Source organism: Merops nubicus, unplaced genomic scaffold (genome assembly GCF_000691845.1).
Source record: "Merops nubicus isolate BGI_N331 unplaced genomic scaffold, ASM69184v1 scaffold14171, whole genome shotgun sequence".
Taxonomy (NCBI): Eukaryota; Metazoa; Chordata; class Aves; order Coraciiformes; family Meropidae; genus Merops; species Merops nubicus.
In genome coordinates this window covers 25,648-50,519 of record NW_008587936.1, presented here as the reverse complement: position 1 = coordinate 50,519, position 24,872 = coordinate 25,648, and the positions used below count along the sequence as shown (strand labels likewise).

Here is a 24,872-nt window from a genome sequence, read left to right as displayed (position 1 = left end):
GATCCCAAACCCTCCTGGCTGTGACCCTGGGCACCCTGCTGGGGGTGAGCTGCTGGAGCAGGGGGTTGGAGGAGATGATCTCCAGAGGTCCCTTCCAACCCCACCCTGCTGGGGTTCTGGGATTCTGTTTTCTATCCTGAAAAATACCTCAGTGTTCAGAAGGACCCACCTCCAACAGAGGTGTGTCGTGGGTTGAATCCCAACTCTTTCTGCATCTTTTTGAGCCAAATGCTGTTGGGTGCCCCTTTTGGTCATTCTAGACTCAGCTTCATGTGTTCATTTGCTTAATAATGCCCAATATTGTTGTACCTGCACAAGATGATGCAGGACTCTGCTTACAGGGGAGAGTGCCCACAAAGTCTGACCTAGTGGGAGGTGTCCCTGCTCATGGCAGAGGGGTTGGAACTGGGGGATCTTTGTGGTCCCTTCCAACCCTGACAGATTCTGATTCTGTTTTTGCAGAGGACTTGTTAGTGTTGGCTTGATGGTTGGACTTGGTGATCTTAAAAGTCTCTTCCAGCCTGAAGGATTCTGTGTTTCTAAAATCCACTCTGACTAGTTAAACAGCAATGACTCCTTAGCTGGCTGCCAGTCTCATTGCTCTCTGCAGGTTTCCCAGCCCTCCTCTTACAGCATTTGGGCATCACAGAATTCTGTGGACATTGGTAATTGAACATTTTTAAATAGGTTGTGTGCAAGTCAGGAGATGATGAGAAGAGAAGTGAAGTAGGGAAATGTGTGTCACATCGACACTGGTTGAAGGGCCCTGTTTGTTTCTTTGAGAAAGCAAATAATTTCCATTAAAAGCCTATTTTTCATCTTCTGCAAATTAGTTCTCTCAGCTGGGTTTTTTTCTTCTTTGGTGGCAGGATTTAGTGTAAGTAGTATAATCTGTGATCCAGTGTCCTTCTTAGATCATGAGTGCTCAGTGGTCAAGTTAATATTGCCTGAACAAGAACCAATTTTTGTGTTTCCTGCCATTTATTTTTTCAGCTGTCATTCCAATAATCATTTGGATTTTGTGTTTAATTTTAACAACACCTTTCTTTCCTTTTCCCTTCTAAAGCATCCCCTCCATTCATTGTCAGCTCAACTAACCAAGTCTCATTATTAATTTCTCAAACATAAATTCACCTAAGGTGAGTGAGGATAAGCTGGCTGCATTTTCTACAGTGTCCTTTATTGTACAGTAACAGTTATATATACATACAGCACACAGACAAAGCTTTTGCTTTAGCTACAAAGATTTGTTTTTCTGGAAAAATTAAAAAAAAAAAAAGGGAAAAAAAAAAAAGAAAAAACCAACCACAGGCATTTCTGTAAATATTTGCCTTTGAGCTACTCTTTTTCTTGCTGGTAGTGTGGGCTGCAGTACATTACCAGAACGTGAGCACCTCTTTGAAAGTTTCCAGTCAGAGAGTATCATTTACTGTGGTCCAGCATAAGTATGTGCTTTTTTTTTTCCTTCTGAGACATTAACACGCTGAAGCATATTTAAAATTAATGTAGAACAGACTATTGTAGTGGTTAGACATTAAAATAACATTATTACAAATTACCCTTCGTTGTGATTTTGCATATTCATGGGCTCATCCCATCTTTACTAGATAGCTCAGCTTTAGATCTTTTCCAAAATTTCAGTACTTCCTGATAAATAGAGAGAGGGGTTTCTTCCTCTATTAAATTGAAATAATCATACAGAGAATATCAGCAGTGGAGCCTTTCTGGGCTTTTCTCTGGATTTTCTCTGAAAACACCCTTGAATTCTTGGTTCACTCATCACTTCTCACCCACTGTACCCCCAGAATATTTGCAGGGTTATTTTCTAGGTACTGCTCTTTTCTTCCTTTTTATATTGTTTTGCCTCAAATGCCAAACTATTTTTCTCCACTATGTAATTTTCCAAAAGCACAGCTTGAACGTTTATCCAGGGGATGGATTTTTTTATGTAAAAGAGGAGTGTTTTTGAAAGGCTTTCTTTCTTCAATTTATTAATATTTGATAGATTGCCTGAATAATTGTAGCTGCTGTTTGAAATGTGTATTTATGTATGCATTGTCTTTGGAATGCTACTTAAGTCTTTCCTGCTCCAGACAAGGTGGGATTTCTCCTGAGCTGAAGTAGCAGAGCTAGGGACATGCTCATGGTATTGTGGTTTTTGGGTTTGAGTGTTCATGGTTCTTTTGACCATCATCTTGTTCAGCAGTTTGGAATGATATATTTCAGATAACACACTTGCTGGTGAGCTGAGCAAAAGGCTGAATGTTTTTCTTTTCCAGATCATGTTCCTTAGGATTTTTCTCTAAGCATTGAGCACTTGACAGTAATCATATGTTTCAGATTCTAGGGCTTGGTCTTCAACTGGTGTGCACCCTCTGGGCTTGGCTGACCTCAGGGTATGGTAGCAGTGTGCAGCCATCAAGAATCCTGCTCATTGTTTTCCAGTCTCTGTGAACAGTTGCTCTTTACAGATAATATCCCCAAGAAAGTGGTTTTGTTTGCCTTTTTTTTCATAGCAACTTGCCACTGAGTTAAACCACTGGCATCTGAACCAACCAAAAGCTTTGGATTGGTTGTCCTGACAGAACCCAGTTTGGGCAGCAGACACCAGTGGTGGAGGCATTTCTGCAGTCTCTGCTCAGCAGGCTGCTCAACCAGGCCCACATAGTTTGGTGTGTGGAAATTTCAAGGGAAAATTTCATTTTCACTAAGCTTGACATGAATTCATGAGAGCAAACACCAAAGCAGCCCCTTAGCTTTTTTTCATGTGCTAACAGTGGGATTGAATGGCTGTATTTTAATTTATGGCCTGTGCTTGTGGAAAATTAAATCTCTGAAATCTGTGTAGTAATGTATCGTTTGGCTTTTGGAAAAAAAATAGGCAAACAAGTAAATTCTGTCCCTTTTTAAGAATCAGCCAGAGCACTCACCAGCTCTCCACATCTCCTAACATTTAATTAAATCAATCTTCTTTTTCCTTCTTGGTCGTACATGTTTGTAATAGGTTATGCATCTGTCTGTTTATCTTTAAAACTTCCCTACTGTATCTTCTGTAGGCCAGATCCATGCTATTGTACAGAATTTGTAGGAATTCTGGATAAAAGGGATTATATGTGATTGTATTAAAAGGATTATGTTGTATTCTGATTTCTGTGAACAAAAACCATCAGCGGTCCGCGGCAACAATCACATCAATTTTGAAATACAGGATTGGTTTTGTATGTGTTTGATCTAAACATATTTTTAATAGCAGTGAGTGTGAGAGAAACGTCAGAGCCACAGCTCTGCTTAAAAGGAGGTGGATATTTTAGCTGGGTAATCAAATGAGGGAGGGAGGAAGACTCCTGTCACCAGCCTTCAAGGATGTGCAGTTCAGGCGCCTGACCCAGGGTAGGGTTACCTGAGGAGGAGAGAGGAAGGCCCCATTCCTCCTCCTGAGGACAACACTTGTAGAGAATAGTTCATGTGGTGGGTTAGTGGTTGGACTTGATGTTCTTGAAAGTCTCTTCCAACCAGAACAATTCTATAATTCTATTTTAACTCTAAGGTAAGAAACATAAGGCTGGGGTGCTGAACTGTGTCTTAGATCAGTATTTGACTCCTTTTGCTTGGTCTTGTGGAGGCAGTTCATGTAGTGGTGGTGACAACTTTGAGGTTACCCTCTCTCACCCTGCACTGGACTTTAGACAGCAGAAGCAACGACAGCTCAGCTTGCCAATTCTGGCTGGTAACTTACTGTCAAATCGTTATCCGTGTTTGTTAGGGTGAATGACTTATGTGAGAATTGTAAGGTCAAGATACCATGTCAACAAAGGACTGGTAGAATTCCAGAGACACTGGATGTCAAGGAGACTCTGATCTCATTGATTGATTGATTGATTTAGAACAATCTCATTTATTGTTTAAATGCAGGGATAGTCTCCTAGCGTTGCATGGAGGTAAACTTGAGTCTTTATCCTCTGCCCAAGAACAGGTTTATCATTATCGTAATCTTTCAGGGAGAAAATTAAAAATTATGTTCCACATATGCTAAAACATCAACTTACATCTTACTCTTACATCTGCTACAGTTGAGCCAGTGTATTTCAGAACCCCAATTGAAACTCTAAATGACAGCAACCCCAGCAGAACTCCATAATCTTCCTCTGTATCAGTGGCAGCTGTAGAGACATTTATGGAAAGATAAATTTTGAGGCTACGTTAAGCTTTCAGAACAGAGCACTACATTGTTTTGATGAGGCTCTTTTGGTAACAACCGGACAAGAAAATGTGTGGGTGTGGTAGATAAGCATCTCAAAAACTCAGGTGTTTCACTAGCCACAACCCTTCAGCATTCCCTTTCTGGCTTCCTTCTCTTATCCCCACCCAAATGCTGAATTTCTGTATTTATCTGTTTTGACTTGTTTTCACCCCACCATCCTTCCAGGCTCTGGCATAGCAGGGCTGCTTTTCTTCAAAATAACTCTTTCCACCAGAACTAGCAGGTTCTTTCCTTACCTTTTCAGAATTATTAGAGTTTTGGGTTTAACTTTCATATTTGTTATCCCTCACATTTGTACTACAGAGCTTGAAGAGCTGCTTCAATTGTTAACACATTGCTAATTGCAGTTTTGCATTCAGTGTAAATAGAGGGTTAATGCTGTTAAAACCACTAGAGTTTACAAATCCAACTACAAAATCATGGCTGTTATTTGTTCATTAGTAGAACCTCAGGACACTGTTCTAGCAAAATTAACTACTGCAAACAAGTGCTGGACAAGCCACTGAGATTTATGTTAACCTCTGTCATGACATTGATGTGACAGGATACATTTAATGAGATTACTTTCAAGGCCCTGTGTAGTCCTGTCTTGCATAGAGTGAGAAAACCTCTCTTTCATTTTTCAAATACAGTAGACAGGGGGTAGGGAAGAAAAAGAGGCAGCCAAGAGAAAAACTTCCAAGTTTTTCAAATTGGAACACAAAACAAATGCACCTGGTGGATTCTTATCACCTCAATGTTTAACCCCACAATGCCTTAATTGTTTTAAGTTTCCCTTGAAAATAATGTCAGAAAGGTACAGTGTTGTTTGGTATTGTTGACAATTTCACAGAATCATAGAATTGTTCAGGTTGCAAGAGACCTTTAAGACCATCTTGTCCAACCATCCCCCATCCCTGCCAGGTCCCCACTGCCCCGTGTCCCTCACCCCACATCTCCACGGCTTGGGAACCCCTCCAGGGGTGGGGACTCCACCACTGCCCTGGGCAGCCTGGCACAGCCCTGGACAACCCTTTTGAGGAAGAAATTTTTCCTCAAGTCCAACTTAAACCTCCCCAACACAACCAGAGACCTTCAAGTCATTCCATCAACTGCCTCCATTGTGCTCATGTTCCTGTGTTCTATCTGGAGTGTTAAGCTTTTCAGTATTAAAATCTGCAGTGAAAGGGAAGTCAGGAGGGAACAGATTTAAACAGCATTGGGCAACACTGTAGAAGGTGGTAGGGAAAAATAAAAAATAAAAACAATTTGCATAAAAGTCTCCATTTAATAAGAATTTACATAAGACTTCCCATTAAAGTGTTATTTCTCTACTTTGTAGAAAGCTTGCAACATCATCTTTTTCCCTAGAATTATTACTGTAGCTCTTGACTTTTTTTTTTTTAATATGATTTTATATTTATGTTGTAACACTGTGGCAGCTCATTCCACAGGAAAAAGTCTAATTCGTTTTATTGCTGGTAGTGCCAAAAAGCCACAGAAGGATCAAAATGATTTTTTATCAACTCTCAGTGTATGTTTGAGGAAGAACAGATTGTTGTAATATTCATGCTCACAGGCATGGTGTCTTCATAAACAGTGGATCTCCAGTGTTTTCGTCCGTGTGTTTATATGGTTTCTATTGTGCCTACTTTCTGCTGTTTTAAATATGGAATGCTTACTAGGCAATAACATTTTATTGCTTCTTTCTTTAATAATCGTGACCACAAATATAATTTCTCTCTGTAAAACTCAGCTCTTTTGACACTTACGTGGTTTTCTCCCTATTTTAAAATCCCCAGCCTGGTTTCCATTTGGGCATCAGCAATTTCAGTCCTATTCTCCCTGTGCACATACAGACCCATGTTAACAAGCAGACTTTGGAGGTGACATATTGAGTGTCTGTAAACAGCTGGTAGCATCTTAAAAATGAGGTGACTGAAGGTGTGGTGACAGGTGATATGGGCAAAAGTGGAGCCCACAGTGTAAAAGCTCAGATCTGATGTTCTGGATAACCCTGGGATTTGATGTCCAGTGTGCATGAAGCCTGCTCCCACTGTCCCTTTTCAGGATGGTGTGAACACCAGCCAGGTCTTTCCTTCTGCTGATATTAGCACACACTGGTGCTGTTCTCCCTGGCATGCCATCAGTCACTGCTTAAAATAACCAAAACTCTGAAGATTTATAAGCTCTCTTACTGGAAGGGTGGGAGCTTCGAAATCATTAAAGTCCCACTAGAAAGGTCTTAATGTCTCCAAGAGTTTTCCCATACATTTTTAGTCTGAGAAGTGGCAAGACCAGATCATTTTGGTATTCCACAAGTGGCAGCCTTCAAGAAGGAAGAGTGGTTAAAACAACCTGACCCTCTCAGTTCTTTATAGGTGTGATGGAGGAGGCCAGCTTCATGTCACCACATGCACCTTTCCATGTCCTGTAGAGCACTCAGCTTTACCTCATCATCTCACTTCCACAGTCTGCTTTAAGGTAACAGTATGCAGTGTCATCATGGTTGTCTGACCTCTTCCCATTTCCCTGAGAAAATGGTAAAATAATGACTTACCTGTGTGTCTGTCAACACTTCTGAAGCCTTTTGAGAGGGGTTCAGAAAACCTGGAGGAGATCAAATGCCTCCAGAGCTGGAATAGGGTTGGCTCACTATCTTCTTCTCAGTGACCTTCCCAGAAAGCAGAGGTTAGAGCCTGGGAGGTAACTGCTGAAACCATGAATCCCCAGTGACAGGTCTCTGAGCAGTGGCCAGACCTGAGGCCAGCGTTCAGTGGTCGATGCCTGTGAGTTAATCTGGCTTCAAGAGAGCAGGGGTGCTCTATCATAACAGCTTAGGCAACGTGGGGTGTTCCTGAAAGATCCATCCAGAGCCTCTGTCTATCCCAGAGAGCATCTCCTAAAAAATTTCAGAATTTACTTCTATTCTTGAAACCCTCCTATGACTGTTTTTATGATCTGTGCCTTCCTCTCCAATGTAGCAGTTACTAATAGTGCAGTTATACACCATAAAATACTCAGATTTTTATTCTGTACTAAAAATGTCTCCTTTCACTTGATGCTCTTTTTTTTTTTTGCTGGCTTAATTCCATTAACTTTATCAAAGTTTGCTTTATTTATTTCTGCTGCCTTTTGAAACGTTTGTTACATCGATGCACTTTGACTTGGAGAAGAAAAAGGTTTGGGGTTAGAGATACAATCCTTTCCTAAATCACCCTATTTTATCATGGGATTTGAAGCACTGGATAAAGAGACTCACACAACATGGGTTGTATTCAAGGTTTCATGTGAATTAGCTCCACACAGTCTAGAGCAAGTAATTTACTTTGTTTTGCTGTGGTTTCCCCAAATGTAAAATATGGTTATGGCCAAAAATCAATATACAAGAGTTAGGCATTATTATTAGCCAAGCAGTATATCAATCTGTAATCTACAATTTCCTATGAAGGAGGAGGGGGAGGACGTGGTCTCAGTCTTTACTTTGGGCTCATTTTCTTTTGCAAATTCAAGTCAGACTATCAACATCAATTTGACTTTGCGTTCACAGTTGATGCTTAAAGCCATCCCCTAGCAAACATCTTGCTTTGGAGATACCTTAACCCTACTGCAAACAAACAAATCAGGGAAATTAAATAGTAATAAAGCTGTTGTTAGCTTTGTATAATAAATTTCATCCACTATTTAAATGGCAATTATTCCCAGAAACTTGGCAATCGTAGCCATACAAATGATGGAATTGATTCCAGTCACAGCCCATCTTTCTCTGGAAAGGAAATACCAGTAGTGTTTGAAAAATGGATTATTAGGAGCCTTGGTTTGCTCAAGGTGGCTCGTGTGTTGTATTTGCTAACACAGCATCTTGCTGGAAGAAAATAAGTGCAGCTTTTCCCTAGCCCAGATTATTTTCTCCACAAATCTTTGGAGCAGGAAATAAAAAACAGCTAATAGTTGTGGGGCATGTGGAATTAGTTTAAGCAGAGCTGAACCCTGATCTCTCTGACTGCCTCCTCTTTCCTCTGCTGTTTTGTCTACTCCTGCCTCCGAGTATGTCAACAAATTTTCTTTAAGCTCAGAAGGTGCAGGGGGGGTGGAAATAGTGATTCTTTCTCTGTCTCTTTCTGTCTTTGGGGGTTTTGTGGGTTTTGTTAGGGGAATAATTTAAAACAGATGTACTTTCAAAAAAGAGGTAAAAGTTTGTCTTGTAAAATGTTTGTAAAGAAAAACATCCTCAGGACCTCTGAACATGATCCCAGTTAAATTCTGGAGACATCACTACAGGTACTGGTTTTGTTGTAGTGACGATTCTTTCTCACACAGGTTAATTATAAATCAAGATAACTTTAGGGCAGAACCCATTAAACAGAGCTGGAGTAGTGTATACATATTTGAAAAGCCAAAAAATGCTTGTGATTCCTGTATGGCTCATTGTTCACTTCTGCTGTACGAGGGAACATCATTTTTGTGTTTCTCCAGAACTGGAAATATGTGTTTTACCTGAAGGAACAGAGCAGATATCTCTTTCCTGATGACAAATGATGGTGTTGGATATATGCTGCGTCTCCTCAGAAGCTGTATACCTGAGGACAATAATGCTGTCATAGCCAAGGCCTCAGGAATGTAATAAATGTTAAGGAAATAACTTCACAAATTACTCGGTGTCGCTGTGTAGCACTGGATGGAGTGGTTATCAGTGGCTGTGCTGGCAGACACCCTCAAAAAACAGTATTATTGCTCTGTGATAGGAATAATTATTAATCTTAACTGGGAACATAAGCTCTCTCAAACTGCCTGAGAAACTGGTGGGGCTTCTATCTCTGAGGTATTTAGTGGAGTCCCCGCCCCTGGAGGGGTTTCCAAGCTGTGGAGATGTGGGGTGAGGGACACGGGGCAGTGGGGACCTGGCAGTGGGGGGTTGATGGTTGGACTCCATGATCTTAAAGGTCCTTTCCAACCAAAAGGATTCTATGAACTCTTTGGGGGTTTAAATTGCACTCGGCCACGGGAATTAGTTTTGCCATCTCTCTGTGTGTGTCTCTCTCATGTTTGTTTATTTTTAGACAATCTGTGTTCTGTAGCTAAATACTTCCAACATCCTCACAAGAAATCTTGGCAACATAGCTGGAGAACCGCTGTCGCTGAAGTCACTTCAGTTGATTAAATGTTAAATGATGTTTTCCTCATCCAGCCTGCTTTATTAAGACAGCAAAAATGACAACAAAATAAGTGAACCAATATATTGTCTGCTAATTAAGCATCAGGAGAAGAAAATAAAAATTATGTGCAACATATGCTAATTTCTTAGGTTCTGGATGTTGGAGTCAATTACAGAGACTGTTGCATTGTGTCTTTTGTGATGGCAAAACACTTAAGAACTTTTTTTTTTTGTCAAATATTTTGCTAATCTTGAAATATTTTTCTTTTGATTTCTTATTTTGAGAAAATCACTAATCACATTCCAGCTAGATAGAGTAACATGGCATCAATCCATCAGAAATGTTGAACATATACTTTTGACTTAAGTGTAGTCTGGGAAAAAATGAAGAGAAATTGTCTTTTTTTTTTTCCATGGTGACACTTCATTTTAATCCCATCTAACACAGAAATTTTTTGAGAGTGCTGCTGGCTCTGTGTGGATTGGAAGCTGCAGCCTGTCTGGGTGTAGAGATGGCAAGCTTTTTATGGAAAATAAACCCAGGTAATCAGAGCAGGAGGAGGCTCAGTTGGGGAACAGTCCATGGAGTCTGTTGATGTACCCAGGCAGCACCTTGATGGATTTTTTAGAAGACAAAGACTCCTGGAGTTGGCAGAAAGAAGGACAACATTCATTCAGTGGTGGCAGACCTGTCACAGACCTCAGAAAATACCTTAATGAGGGTGGTTCCTCCTTTTGGGGCACAAATGCTCACTCTGTACTTGGAGAAAAGCTGACATTTTTAGGAGCAGAAAGAATCTTGATAAATTTAACCAAAATTAAATTAGGTTTAGACTTTTACATTACCATAAATTGATGGCTTTGTGAATAGAAGTCCAGCAGTGTATAGAAACCTAAGTAAGGAGGTAATTTAATCTGTCTACACTGACATCTCCCCTGCATCTTTCCTTCTGTCCATGGCTGGCAAGTTACATGCTTTTGGAGCCGTGGGCTGCACTAGTCGTGCTGTAGAGGTGGTTGGAGTTACATCTACCAGATATTTCATGTGTACCAGCACTTGGATATTAGTAAGGAAAAATGAGAAAGCCCACATGGTCACCAGCCAAGCAGAAGGAGGTGATGGGGGCCGTGGGTACATGCCACAATCTAAACACATATTTGGAGCTAGAGGGGGGTGTTCCTGCAGTAGCTGAGGTGTTTCTGGTTTCTCAGCCACTGCCTCTCACAAGGCATGTCTGTCTTCCTGGTGTCTGCATGGAGCATTCTGTCCAGCTCTGGAGTCCCCAGGGACCTGCTGGAGCGGGGCCAGAGGAGCCCCAGCAATGCCCCGAGGGGGGAACCCCTCTGCTGGGAGGCCAGCAGGAGAGAGTTGGGCTGGGGCAACTGAGAGGAGAAGGCTCCAGCTGGGGAGACCTGCTGGGGGCTGCCAGGGCTGCCAGGGGCCTGCCACAAAGCTGGGGGGGACTTTTGAGCAGGGACTGCTGGGACAGGACAAGGGTGATGAATTTAAACTAAAAGAGTGGACATTTAGGTCAGAGAGAAGGAAGAAATTTTGGATGCTGAGGGTGTTGATCCCCTGGCCCAGGCTGCCCAGAGAGGTGGTCGCTGCCCCATCCCTGGCACCATCCCAGGGGAGGTTGGCCGGGGCTCTGAGCACCCTGCTCTAGCTGGGGATGTCCCTGTCCCTGCAGGGGGTTGGACTGAGTGACCTGGAAAGGTCCCTTCAACCCCAAACATTGCCTGATTCTATAAATCTACATCAGTGCAAGAAGCAGTATTTTGACAAACTGCCCTTGTTCCACCTTTCAGCTTTTAGCTCTTTGATGAGCACACAACATAGGAGGTTGGCACCTTTGACATGTTTTCAAACCAGAGACTTGGCTGATTAAAAGATATATTTAGAAACTAATGCAGTGACAAAAATAATTATGTGGTGCTCAGAGAACATACAGAAACATGGTTATTGTCTGTATTCACTGCTTAAAGGACAAGGAAACAATTTGATTCCCAAGTTTACCAATTACTTTTAGATGAATTGGTAACACGTGTGCTTTCAAAACTTTGCTGATGGATTCATGGCCCTTCTACAGTCAGAAAACCTTTTATTCAACTATGCCTATTCTTTTTTACAGGACAGTGAGAAAAAAGGATTTATGAATAGACTTTATGCCATCCAGGAGGTGTGTGTCAGTGTCCAGAATGTCCTTGATGAAGTGGCTTCTTTTGGAGAAAGGATCAAGAAGTAAGTGCTGGCAGAGGTGCTGGATTGCTCTCCAGTACTGTTCATATTTTTCCCAAGCTGAGGTACAAGGTGTTAGACCTTTATCCTTTTTTTTTCTTGTTTTTTTGGGAGGACCTCCAGTTTTGGATGAGCCATTGCTGAAACTCCTCTGTATTCACTGTGCTTTGTGGAGGCTCTCAGTTAATGAAAATCCTGTCATATTCATTTTGGAATTTAGAAATACATGTGTTGGGGGAAAAAATCCACACTAAGGCTTTGAAGTAAAGCAGAATCTTGTTGTTAGGCCTAGTAGTAGTTATTTAATAATAAAAATGCAGCTTTATTAAGGGAAATACACAGATCCTAATAGGGATTACAGATTTTAAGGATGTACATATATTCAGTTGCTGGAAGTGTTTATTTATGTGGATTAGCAAAACCTTTCCTTCTAGAGTATTTGTAATTTCTAACAAATGATCTTGGAGAACTGCCAACAGATTTGGGCCTTTAAGCAAGAGAGATCCTGAGATTTACTGCAGGAGGTTTGGTGTCTTTTTGGCATGGTCAATGAACAGCAGTGGGAGGTTTATTATTTGAGGTCAGGCAGGTTCCAGACAGAGACCTTTCAGCTGAGAAGCAGGAACAGGATCAACTCGTCTTTTTGCCCCTCAAAAGCCAGGAGCATCTCATCCTTGCTGGAGGAGAAGCTGGAAGCAGTGTCTTCACCACCACCTTTCTGCTGTGGGCAGAGGGACAACCCAGGGGCCACCCTGGGCTAGAAACCCTTCACAGGAGGATGATCACAGCTTACCGGGGAGTTAAAGCTGTGGGTTCCCTTGTTCTGAGAGTGCTTTAGGAGCACAAGGCACCCGTCCACTGCTGGTGCTTTGGTGTTCCACACTTTGGAGACTGTAGCCTGTCCAAGGGGTCCAACCCCAAAATAAACACTGAGTTCTTAGGGGATTGATGCATTGGATGGAGGTCAGCCTGCAGGAAACACGGGGATCACCTCTCACGCTGTGCTGCCTGTTGTTGCTGGTTGGGTTTTTTTTTTCAAATCCATCAGGAATGGCAAGTGTATCAGAATCAGGATGAAGAGGAGGTGGCCATTTTTGCATTTAAGAGCAAAGTCCCTAGTAGAAAGGCCTGGAACTTTCCCCTGGGGACCCTTCCAGACAGGCCGTGCTCACAGCAGCGGGGCGGGCGCGAGCACCGTGCAGCGCACGAGTTCCCCAGGCAGGCAGAACGAGCCCCCCCCTGAAAGAACCCCTTCATCCCAAGGCTGTTGGTAGAAGTTGTCTTGATGATTAAGTTTTTCTAATTGTGCATTTTGGAAGTGGGGTTTTGTTCTGTTATATACCAGATGACAGCAACAGAATTTTCTGAACCGAGTGAGACCGAATCTTCCTATAAATCTTTGTAATTTGTTCCTAAAAACTATAATGGGAAACCTGTACTGAGTGCTGTGCTAACACAGCACATAAGGAGGTTTGCTGAGCGAGGAGCCAGTGTTCCCACACATGCTGTGTCTGTGATCCATTGCACAAAGCCGAGTCACAGGAACATGAGCAGACCCTCAACCTTCTGTTCATCCCAAATGCGTGCAGAAGAGGGGAAAAGAGCAGGTGTCCCCTGAGGAGAAAGGGAGTGATCCTACACCAAGTGACACTAACATAATGTTCACTCTGGAGACATGTCAAAATTGCCAGGGAGAAAAGAAGACAAATAAACACAGGAAGCCAGAGCTCATTATGAAAAATATGGCTAGCAATTCCGATAATTGCAATTATTCAGCCAGAGAAGCCAAAATAATGTAATCACACTGATTGGGGATGTAGCTGGTGGTAATACTTTAAAGAGTATCATCAGGCGATTAGGAGCCAAAGCCACATTCTCCTTCTGGGTAAATGTCACGCGACACCTTTGACATGGTGGTGCCTTCATGGAACAACCCTCTTGAGCCAAGCTCCTTCTACCCAGCGTTCCCAGGGGACACAGATATATAAATATCTATAAATGGGCCATCTGGCCTTTCTCTCTTCCCTGCAGGCAGGGGCTGGAGGCACAGCACGGCTGTTTCGAGGCTTGTTTCCTCTCTGCCCACACCTCAGCCTCTGCAAAATGAGGTGACCAGCAGGTTTTTTATCACAGCGTAGAGCTTGGGACTCTTAATGAGAACATTTTAATCTGGGGCTCTTTTGGAAAGGTAGCATTCTGAAACAGTAATGGGATCCCAGGAGTTCTCTTCTTCTATCTATAAAGAAATAATATTTGGTTTATTTTATCTGGAAGATAAAGTTTTATTTCACTTTTCCTGCAGTGTACTTTATCTTATGCCACTCCCTCCTTTTTTTCTTTCCTTGTCCTTTTTCTCCTTTGTTTTTTTTTTTTTTCTTTCCCACCTAAAGTGTTTTTATTTCCTTCCCTCATCCAGTGCTGTTGCATTATCCCCTTCTTCAGGATGGACTTTTCTGCCCCTTCCTGTTCTCTAACCCTCTCCTTCGTGGGTGCATGGATGAGTTTCCAGCTTTGCATACCCACACACTTGTCTTTTCCTGAACCCCCAAGACAGAAGGGTTCCTGGCTGGGGGCTGCACATACACATCAGGGGGTGTGGGAGGTCCCTGCTCAGCCTTTACCTTCAAGCAGGTGGGTGGGTGAAGCCAGGACCTCCTTCCATTCCACAGGGAGCGGGTCCAAGCCCAAGCTCACCCTGATGTCCAGCACCCACCCATTTTTTTGTAGTTTCAGCTTGTTCTCACTGATGAAAACTGGCACTTCTCCCCATGTCCTGCCCATTATTTGTCCTTCTGTTAGCCCTGTAGAGTGACCACAGTTCAGACTTTCAATTTTTTTTCTTCTGTTGGTTGTTATTTCAGTACATTCAACTGGACTGTCCCATTCCTGAGCTGGCTGGCAATTGTTGCCCTCTCCGTGTTCACCGTCATCCTGTATTTCATTCCACTGAGATACATTGTCCTTGTCTGGGGTAAGTAAAGCCTTTTTTAGCTGTTTGTGCCACTTAGGAAAAACTGCTTTTTAAGGAATGACTTACATTGTCAGTACTTCTCTGTATTTATGGTCGTGAAGCTGCCCCATGATGGAAACAGACAGGTGAGTTAAAAATCTCAACTGCGTAGAGATTTAGGCCCACCTGCAAAATGCATTTTTCTTGGCTGGCATTCTGGACTTCATCATAGTATAAACATGTAGCCATGAGGATTCTTCATATATCAAAGTGTAGCTTTGTCTAGATATTACTCTGATTTATTTTCACCACTTATACACAAACAGAGGCATTTCAATCTATACAGTGCATTTAGGACAATATGCCTTTTTTACTGCAGTACTTTATCTTGTGAGAGCATATGTAAACATAGCAGCAAGAAACCTGTTTAAAGGGTCACCTTTAGTTGGACAGGAGGGGGATATGTGGTGTCTGGCTGGGGGATAATGAAGAGGAACCTGGAGGGAAGCGGGGGTGGAATTGTGATTGATCCAAGCTCTCACCACTTGTCCTTATATTTATTCTTCGTATGGATTTTAAGCAGCTACCATTACCACATCTGTTGTAAATAATGCTCCAGGTTTTCATTTGTACATTTTTTTGATATCTCTCACACCACCAGCAGCTGTACCCTTACTCAGTAGCACAGGCTTGTGAAGAGCACTGCCCCAATTAAATCTGTGGCTGGATTTTCTCTCTGAAGAACAGAACAACAATCTTCCCTTTGCAAAAACTTCTTAATTCAAGAGACAACATAAAACCATTGAACTGATGACAAAGAAGTGATTTGTTATGTATCAGTCAGCATTAGCAATAGTCTGTAAAGTATTCACAATTAAATGTAACAGAATGTAAAAAATGGAGGAGAAACAATATAGAGAATTTCAACAAAAGTTTTTTTTTTTTATGGCACTCAAAGGGTCTTTTCCTGTTGTGGAATTTCACTTACTCCCCACATACATTGTGTCACTTGTGTGCAACCCAAACTCTTGGGTTGCTCCTAAAATTTCTCTCTTCCTAGTGCACACAAGGTGGTGAGCCTGTTGTTACTGAAGTTTGAAGTCCTTGGTCTATGACCTTATTCTCTCATTTTTCAGACATATCTGACATCTTGTACACTTGCTTTCACACCTCCCCTTGCTTTCATGCAAGAACCTGAGATGATTATACCCCTCCAAGACCCACAGGACTGTGCAGCCAGCAGTGCTGTTTGAAAAGCTCCTGGCACATACCCCAGGAGGGGTCATGCTCCCCCAGAAATGTCTCTGCTTCAGGTACAGAAGAGCCTTGACTCCCAGACCAGACTCCATGGCTCCTAAAGCTTGCATGGATAACAGGCACCAATGATTGTATGTGCATCTTGCTCTCTTCCCTCCATCTCTTCCCTCCCTACCCCCACGTTCCCTACTCTACCTAGTCAGCACCAGGTGACTGCTGTTCTCCTGCACACTGTGCAGCTCTCAGCAGCTTCCCGTTGGGAAGGCAGCATTCCAGACACATCCCTGTCCCCTGTTCCTCTCCTCCCCTGCCTATGCACATCCTTCAGCCCATTTGTCCATCCTGCAGCTGAAAGCACAAGACCTCTTTGACTCTTGTCCATGGAAGGTTTGAGCTGGTCTGTAGTGGCCTCTGCCCATTTCATTCCTTGTGGAGGCAGGGCTTGCTGAATGAAAATCCCTCTGTTTTGGCTGGTCTTCTGTAGATTTATCTTTCTTCCACCCATCCACAGGGGCTGCCTCTTTCAGCCTAGAAGTTCTCTGTTCCTTCCCTCTTGGCCATGTTTCTCTGCTGATCTTGAACATGTGGTGTGTTGGCTGTGGTGGAGCAGGAACCACCTCTGCACTCTAATCCCATTTGCCAAAGTGCAGAGTCCTGGTGACAGCTACAGCTGCCTCGGTGGAAAAGTGTAGAGAGAAAAGTATTTTAATCAGAAAGTTTTGAAGCTTTTGGAAAAGACTTTATCCCTTTGTTGTATTTCACTTCTCCTGTACTGTCCCATCTCCTCTGTTGAGCCCTGTTCTTTTCCTGAGCGTGGATTGTGGTTTTTCTCAGACATTTCCTTCCATGGGCTACTTTTCTTTATCAGATGTGACAAGGTGAGACCACATCAGCTCCTGCATTCACCTGTGGGTGGTGCAGAGGCCACGTGCAACAGGCAGTGGGGTGGACCTCGAGTTTCTCAGTCCCTTGCTGATGTGAGGGATCCAGGCTGGCTGTTAGTACCAGATGAAGGGGTGGCAGCACCTCCTGTCTGCACTGCAGAGCTGAGAACTCAGCTGGGTGTTATCAGGACTGCACACGCCATGCCCAGGCTTTGTGTCTTGGCTGAACCCTCCTGAAGGGCACCACAGACTTCGTGGAGGATAAACTGTCTTACCTGGGATGCAGCCTGGATAAGTGACACAGAATGGCACATGTTTAATGCTGTCCCTCCTTCCTCCTGCCCACAGGAGAGTCTGTGCAGCTCCTGCCATTCCTGCCCATCTCTGAGGCACGTGTTCCCAGAGCCCACAAATGGGGTTATCACATGGAGTGTGTCAGTCTGACCTGTTACAGAACAATGACAACATCAGTCTAATTTAAAAGTGTGCTTCTGGCTTCCTTTTGGGGGGAGGATTTCCTTGGTGCTTCTGAGCACCAGCTGTCAAAGGCAGTGTAAGACTGTGATGTCTGAGGGTGGCACCAGATCCCTTCTCTGTGCTGCTGTCAGCTCAACTCTGTCTGTCATTCCTGCACAGAGGTTTGGGTAAACTCATCCTAAAGCCTCCATGTGACTCAGGCCTCTCTGCCCCCCTGCACATCCCCTCCTTAGCATCAGGAAATGCTCCTGGTGTCTAAGCTGAGCCTTCTGCAGTGAGACCACTACTGCTCATCCTCCCCCCTGCAGAAATGCAGTATTCTTTATTCCTCTCCTTTTTGCAACATCTGCATAATAACCACAGTTTCTGTTACTTTCAGAAAAAAAGTGTTGGAGGCTTTGACAAGTGTCCCCAGAACTTCTGCATTTTGAAGCACAGGGAACCACAGCAACAGATTCCAGCTTCCAGAGCCTGAGTGTACAGCTTGTTCATTCATTAGTTCAGTGCTAAAGTTGGACTTCGAAATGGATCCTAAAATATTTTTTTAGAACTTTGCCCAAAATTTGTTGGTTTTTTTTTTAAAAATTATGATAGTAACATTTGAACTTTCACTTTTGCAGGCATCAATAAATTTACCAAGAAGCTTCGAAGTCCGTATGCCATTGACAACAACGAGCTGCTTGACTTTCTGTCCAGAGTTCCCTCAGATGTGCAAGTGGTGGGTGTATTTCTTTTAAGTGTCTGTATGGACATTAGTCTGATATGTGGGATCATGACATTTGGGGGGTTTTAAACAGATCTTAAAGCTCTTTTGAATTCAATATTATAATCTTTGGCACAAAGAAATTGCAGTCAAAAGCTGGGGATAGTCCAGAAACCTTAACGAGGCTGCTAGACATTTTTCCAGTGAGAAGGTCATTACTGCCTTTGTTGGACCTTTGTGGATCCTTAGGAGCAATCAGTAAAAACACGAGTATTGGTGGTTGTACCTGATGGAGTTTATATCAAGCAGCCTTCAGCACCTTGTCAGTCTGGCTTGGATAAGGCACCTTGTAGGGAATGCTGGAGCTGAGGCCATCAGGACATGCAGGGAGAGAACAGGAAGGGTGAATAATATCCAGAGCCCAAGTGTGGGGAGGAGCAGCTGAGGGAGCTGGGGGTGCTGAGCCTGGAGCAAAGGAGGCTCAGGGGAGACCTTCTGGCTCTGCACAGCTCCTGACAGGAGCCTGGAGCTGGGGGGGGTTGGGCTCTGCTCCCAAGGGACAAGGGACAGGACAAGAGGAAAGGGCCTCAAGTTGCCCCAGGGGAGGTTTCAGTTGTCCCTGAGGAACAATTTCTTGCCCTGGAGGGTTGCCCAGGGCTGTGCCAGGCTGCCCAGGGCAGTGGTGGTGGAGGGGTTCCCAAGCCGTGGAGATGTGGGGTGAGGGACACGGGGCAGTGGGGACCTGGCAGGGTTGGGGGATGGTTGGACTGGATCTCCAAGGTTTCTTCCAACAAAAATGAGTCTGTGATTCTATGGAAGGAGCTGCACTGACACGGAGCCAGTGGTGGGTGGCTTGTCCCAGTCTCCTGGCAGCTCCCAGAACATTCCAGCCTTTCCTTTCCTGGGTGGGAGGTTTTGCTGTGGCCACAGTTCAACCGTGCTCAGAAGCTCCCTTGAAAACGAGGTGGTTTTGAGCTGGAAGCTTTTGTGATGCAGCACACAATGTCCTGGGAAGGTGGGAGCACTGAGGTCAGGTCAGGCACATGGATCACCTCCAGCATCACAGAGCTCACACACTCTGCACGTTTGTAGGTCACAGTTTCAGCTCAGAGCTGGCATAAACAGCAGATACAGATGCAGGTACCCCCTCCAAATCTGGTCACCTCTGTGGTAGACCTTGGAAAAAGAGCAAGTGTATATGAAAGACTGCAAGGAGTGTTCATCCAGTTCCTTAAAGAGAATACTGTTTATTCTTTGTTAGAGCTCATGGAGAAAACAAGGAACAGGAGCCTTCCTGAAGCTCATGTCAGCACAGTGTCACTTCCTGGCAGGATTTTCCTGATGCTGCTCTCCCTTCTTAATGTAGACCTGCCCTGTTGTTGAATCACAGCTGCAGATGCCATGTGGTTTGCAGGGGGATAGTTTTCTTTTTCTTTCTGTTTTTTTGAGTTTTTTTCTTAGAAAAAACCAAAACAGAAGTCTTTCTTTTCCTAGCAAGTGCCACCTGACCAATTTCTTCCTGAACGTTGTGTTTTAACAGGTGCAATACCATGAACTGAAACAAGACCCCAGTCACAGCCCGAGCAAGAGGAAGAAAAACAACCCTGGCTAGCTCCACGTCTGCTGGGGGAAGATAAAAGAAGAAGCCTACAGCCTAAGCAGCGTTTCCTTTCTCTGAGCTTTTTATTTATTTTGCCTTTTTATCTAATGGGGAGATTTTGTAAATATTGTAAAAAGCCATTTCTCATCAAAGATACATTTCACACTGTCAGGACACGTTTGACGAAGGTTTCCAGTAGGGTTTTTTCCCAGTTGCCTTGTTGGAAGCAGCATAAGAGGTTAAAGGAATCAGTCTGAAGTGGTAGACAGGCACTGCTACTTGATGGTCAAAGATACCTGAGATGCTGAAATCACGCCGACTAAATCTACAAAAGGTGTAAATCTAAATCTGACTCGAAAATCCAGTCAGGTTTTATTTGTGAGCATTAATATTTTTATCCAGTAACTCACCATTACTATTTTCTATGTTTTATACATTTCAAGAGAAATACAACGTAGTGGAGCCTACTGCACTTAGGTTTTATCAGATTTTTTTGACCTCCAGACCCTGGTGTTAACTCCTGGTGCCACGTTTTCCTGTGCAGTAGGGCTGCTTAGAATGAGAAACACCAAGTGCAAATCTCTTCCTGGAACTCCCAAAAGAAGTTCCTGAGGCTTATATCATTCCATTATAAGACCTAAAAATCTCTGTCTCTCTCAGAAAAAAAACTGCCAGGTTTGTAACAGGTTGCCTCTCTGATTTTTCTATATGTACCAGTAGTCTTCATTTGTACAACACAGCGGAGTGGCTGAAGTTCATAGTTTCTGCTGTAATGGAGATACGATCAGATTAACTCCATATCGCTTCGGGTGTCGTGCTATGAACACCTTGTGTGCACATCACTATTTTAACATGGAAATCTTGCAGAAAATGAAACAAAAAAACATGTTTTTGCTTTCAAATCACGAGGTCATATGAATAGGCTTTATGATATAACACATTACCTGTTAACAATGTGAAGTCTAGTGTAGAGAAAAACAAAAACAAAAACAAAAAGCAGTTGTGGTAGAACTGATGCACTGGTTGTATTTCCTTAGCTGATGAAGTAGTCAGTTCTCCTGGTGACGACTGTGCCCTGCTGCATGGAAGCTGCATTGTTTCATAGATGACATGGGACATAGAGGAGCAACGTTTACATTTCAGCTGTCCTAGTGGCCACCGCGTGACGAGTACTTGGGGATATTTTCCGGTAGCTGCATGCGCCCTCCCGCCCCGCCCCGTGTCCCCAGCCGGGACCTCGCCCCCGGGGCTGCCCCTGCACAGCCCCCCCCCCGCAGCTCCCGGCCGCGCCCAGGGGATGTGGGGCTGGGGGGGGACCTCAGGGCTGCCCCCTCGGGGGGAGCTGCTCCTCTGGTCCTCTCCGGGCTACCTCGCGCTGGCTGCGTTCGCTGGTAACGTTCTATTGCACTACTCTGACAATACTTTTTGAAAAGACTATTTAGAAATACTTCGCAAGCAGATGTGTGTTTGTGTAACGAACTGTGTGTTCGCTGCCTCGCTCATGGAGGACCATCCTGGGTTTGTTTATTTGGCAGACACGTTGGTAGCTGGTTTCTGGTGTGACGGTTGTTTCGGTCTCTCCGTTCGTACTGTTGGAAGGAGCACCAACCAAATCACTGTCCTGCAGAAGGCCTCAGGCCCCCCTGCGCCCTTGTTACATCATGACCTTGAAGGAAGTTATTTGCAAAGCTTCTGTACCTTTTCACTGCACGCTGCCTGAGGAGCAGCACTGACAGAGTCAGAACCACTGAATGGCCCAGTTTTCTTTAAAAAAAAGCCAAACTTCCCAGCCGACCACGTGCGAATGTTTGTTGCCAGTTGTCTCAGACCTGCAGGCTCTTTTGGTACGCTGCAAGCCTTGTACCTTCCTGGTGTTGCCCATCGGTCTGCGTGCGACCTCCTGTCGTGGTTTTTTTTCTGTACTCGATTTTGAATGTCTACTTTTTGGTGGTAATGTCTGAGTTAGTTAGTTATACACATTTACAGCATTAAACACAGTTTTAAGCATCTCTCTACTAGGTACGAGGAAGCCTCTTTCTTTGAGTCCTCTGCTGTCATTTTCCCATGAGTAGTGAGAAGGGAAAGCAAACGAAAACATGCATCAAGAGAAGCGTGGCCAGCAGGTGGAGGGAGGTGATTCTCCCCCTCTGCTCTGCTCTGGTGAGACCCCACCTGGAGCACTGCATCCAGTTCTGGAGCCCCCAGGACAAGAGGGACGTGGAGCTGCTGGAGCGTGTCCAGAGAAGGGCCCCGAGAATGATCCGAGGGCTGGAGCAGCTCTGCTGTGAGGACAGACTGAGAGAGTTGGAGCTGTTCAGTCTGGAGAGGAGAAGGCTCCCAGGGGACCTTATTGTGGCCTTCCAGGATCTTAGGGGGGCTACAAGAAAGCTGGGGAGGGACTTTTTAGGATCTCAAGTAACAACAGAACTAGAGGGAATGGGGCAAAGCTGGCAGGGGGCAGATTCAGGCTGGACGTGAGGAAGAAGTTCTTCCCCATGAGAGTGGTGAGACCCTGGGATGGGTTGCCCAGGGAGGGGGTTGAGGCCCCATCCCTGGGGGTCTTTAAGGCCAGGCTGGAGGAGGCTCTGGGCAGCCTGATCTAGTGGGAGGTGTCCCTGCTCATGGCAGAGGGGTTGGAACTGGGGGATCCTTGTGGTCCCTTCCAGCCCTGACAGATTCTGATCTGTTTTAGCAGAGGACTTTAAGCCCTAATGGCTCCATCGTTGGACTTGATGATCTTGAAGGTCCCTTCCAACCGAAAGGATTCTATGATTCTATGATATTTCTCCATGCAGGATTTAAGTATTTTAAGCCCCAAAATGTATCATTGGAGGGGGCAGGGAAAAAAAGAACATCTGTTTGTTGAAAATGGGTGAACTACTTTGAATGCCTCAGTCACTGACAACTGATCTCGCTGAAGATACACTGCACAGGGGCAGGGCTGGGAGCACGTGTTGGTCAAATATTATTCTCCTGCCACAACAAGACATTTTAAAATCACATTTTAAAATAATTAGTGAGTGAGCCCATTGTCCTTATTTGCAGTTTGTCTGCTCTGCTTTGTGTGGAGGCCTCTGCAGAGGAACTGTCCTGCCCAAGGCTGTAAAGATTTCAGTGTGTCTCCCATCTCCAGGCTGGTTCTGAAGTCAGTTCCCAACCTCTCTGCTCGATCTCCTGGGCTTTGCTCCTGAGCAGCTTGTCTGTTCACGAGCAGGCACAAAAGAGTAAAACATCACAAAACTCTTCCTGCTCTTGGAAAATAAAATCTAACAACTTCAGGGAAAATGCGTAGCTGGAAGTAGGTGTCAGAGTGCTCAAGACCCATCCTGACCAACTGTCCAAGAGGTTCCAGTTCCATTTCTGCTGATAGCTCACAGGACAGAACTTGCCTGCCCTGTTGTTCCTGTTGTTTCTCTTCGCAGTGAGGAACAACTTAGTGTCTTCCATAACAGCAATGAGCTTTAAATGGAAGAGCTACTGAACTGAAACTGAGTATTCTGAGTCCAAGTCAAATAAACCCCAAGCTTTTTCTGTTGCACTTCAAACAACAGTGGAATAATGAGGAAGGAATGAAGCAAGCTGCAGGCAGTGTATCTGCTGAGCATGGGCTCTACCGACCAGAGGAACGTTGTTCAGCCTGCCAGAAAATCACCTGGTGCTAATTTCATAGTCGTAGAGCCACAGAATCATTCAGGCTGGAAAACACCTTTAACAAAACTCTACCAAATCCACTGCTAAGCCACGTCCCTCAGCACCACATCTAACATTTCAACATGTCCAGGAGTGGTGACTCAACTTCCCTGGGCAGCCTGGGACAGGATTTGAGAAGCCTTTCAGTGAAGAAATTTTACCTAATATCCAGTCTGAACCTCCCCTGGGGCAACTTGAGGCCCTTTCCTCTTGTCCTGTCCCTTGTTCCTTGGGAGCAGAGCCCGACCCCCCCCTGGCTCCAGGCTCCTGTCAGGAGCTGTGCAGAGCCAGAAGGTCTCCCCTGAGCCTCCTTTGCTCCAGGCTCAGCACCCCCAGCTCCCTCAGCTGCTCCTCCCCACACTTGGGCTCTAGACCCTTCCCCAGCAGCTCCGTTGCCCTTCTCTGGCCACGCTCCAGCCCCTCAAGGTCCTTCTGGGAGGGAGGGGCCCAAAACTGACCCCAGGATTAAAGCTGTGGCCTCCCCAGTGCCCAGTCCAGGGGGATGATCCCTGCCCTGCTCCTGCTGGCCACACCAGTGCTGACCCAAGCCAGGATGCTGGTGGCCTTTTTGGCCACCTGGGCCCACACTGGCTCATCTCCAGCCAGGTGTTGACCCCCAGGTCCTTTCCCATTGGGCATTTTTCAGCCGCTCTGCCCCAGCCTGGGGCACTGCAGGGGTTGTTGTGACCCAAGGGCAGGACCTGGCACTTCATTCCAGCACAGCCCAGAAGAGCACAAAGTGAGGGAGAAAGGAAAGAGGATTTTTCTCACCAGCACTAGACCCCACACTCACCACACACACCTAACAAAGCCGTGGCAGCTCCGTGCCCACCAGCCCAGTGTGGTGGGAGCAGCTCAGCTCCTGCCCAGGCCCTTCCCCTGCTCGGCCACCCGAGCCGTGCTGACAGAGCCACCAACTTCTTTCCATCTCTGAACCCTCTCCTGAGCACAAACCCTCCCCTCCCAGCTGGGCTGATTTCCAGGTCTCTCTGCAGCTGCTTCTGCTGGAGACAGCTCATCTCCCGAGCCCCCACCAAAACCAGCACCACACAGTTTCAGTAAATGCCTCCTCCTCCAGACTCTCTCTGAAATCGTGTGAAAGTGAAAACCCAAAACGTTTTACATCAAACACGGTTGCAATTATATCTATTTTCCAGTGTGGAACACCGGATTTCCATCGCTTTCTGCCTCATTAAGGTGTAGCATGAAAGGCGTGTGTGTATCTTCTGGCTCTCAAAGAGGAAATTCAGCTCCTCTCACACAAAATGCCAACTTGAGGCATCCGCCTGGAAAAACGTGAAGGCTCCAGCAAAGCCCTGCTGCTCCCTCCCACGTGCACAAGCTGGAGACGTGCAGCTGTGAGGAAGGGTCCTGCAACCAGCAAAGCAGCTCAGGGTGAAGCTGGAGGAATGAGGGTGAGGAGCAGCCTGGAGAAGGGCACGCAGACCACAGAGGGTCTTCGAGGGGGTGCTCTCCTCCTGCTCTTGGTGGAGAAAGAAGTGACCCTTCATAGCAGGAGACTGATGTGCCGGTGTCCTGAACCACCTTCCTGCCAACTGATTTCTCCACCTGGCAGATCTGATGAGCTGCTCAGTGGGCTGGAGTTGGCCTCTGGGGTGCAGACTGTTGTGTCTCCTCCCTTACGAGCAGCCTCTCTCCCTCAGGAGAGGAAAGAGT

At 45.0% G+C, this 24,872-nt stretch overlaps 1 protein-coding gene across 1 annotated transcript; it reads left to right on the top strand.

The window, feature by feature from the left end:
• Positions 1 to 11,517: 11,517 nt before the first annotated feature.
• LOC103781401 (multiple C2 and transmembrane domain-containing protein 1-like) lies at positions 11,518 to 19,602 on the top strand. The gene is made up of 4 exons (XM_008949116.1): positions 11,518 to 11,637; positions 14,496 to 14,605; positions 17,823 to 17,920; positions 19,446 to 19,602. The coding sequence occupies exons 1-4, from the start codon at positions 11,549 to 11,551 to the stop codon at positions 19,515 to 19,517; spliced, it is 369 nt and encodes a 122-aa protein (XP_008947364.1). The 5' UTR covers positions 11,518 to 11,548; the 3' UTR covers positions 19,518 to 19,602.
• Positions 19,603 to 24,872: the final 5,270 nt, after the last annotated feature.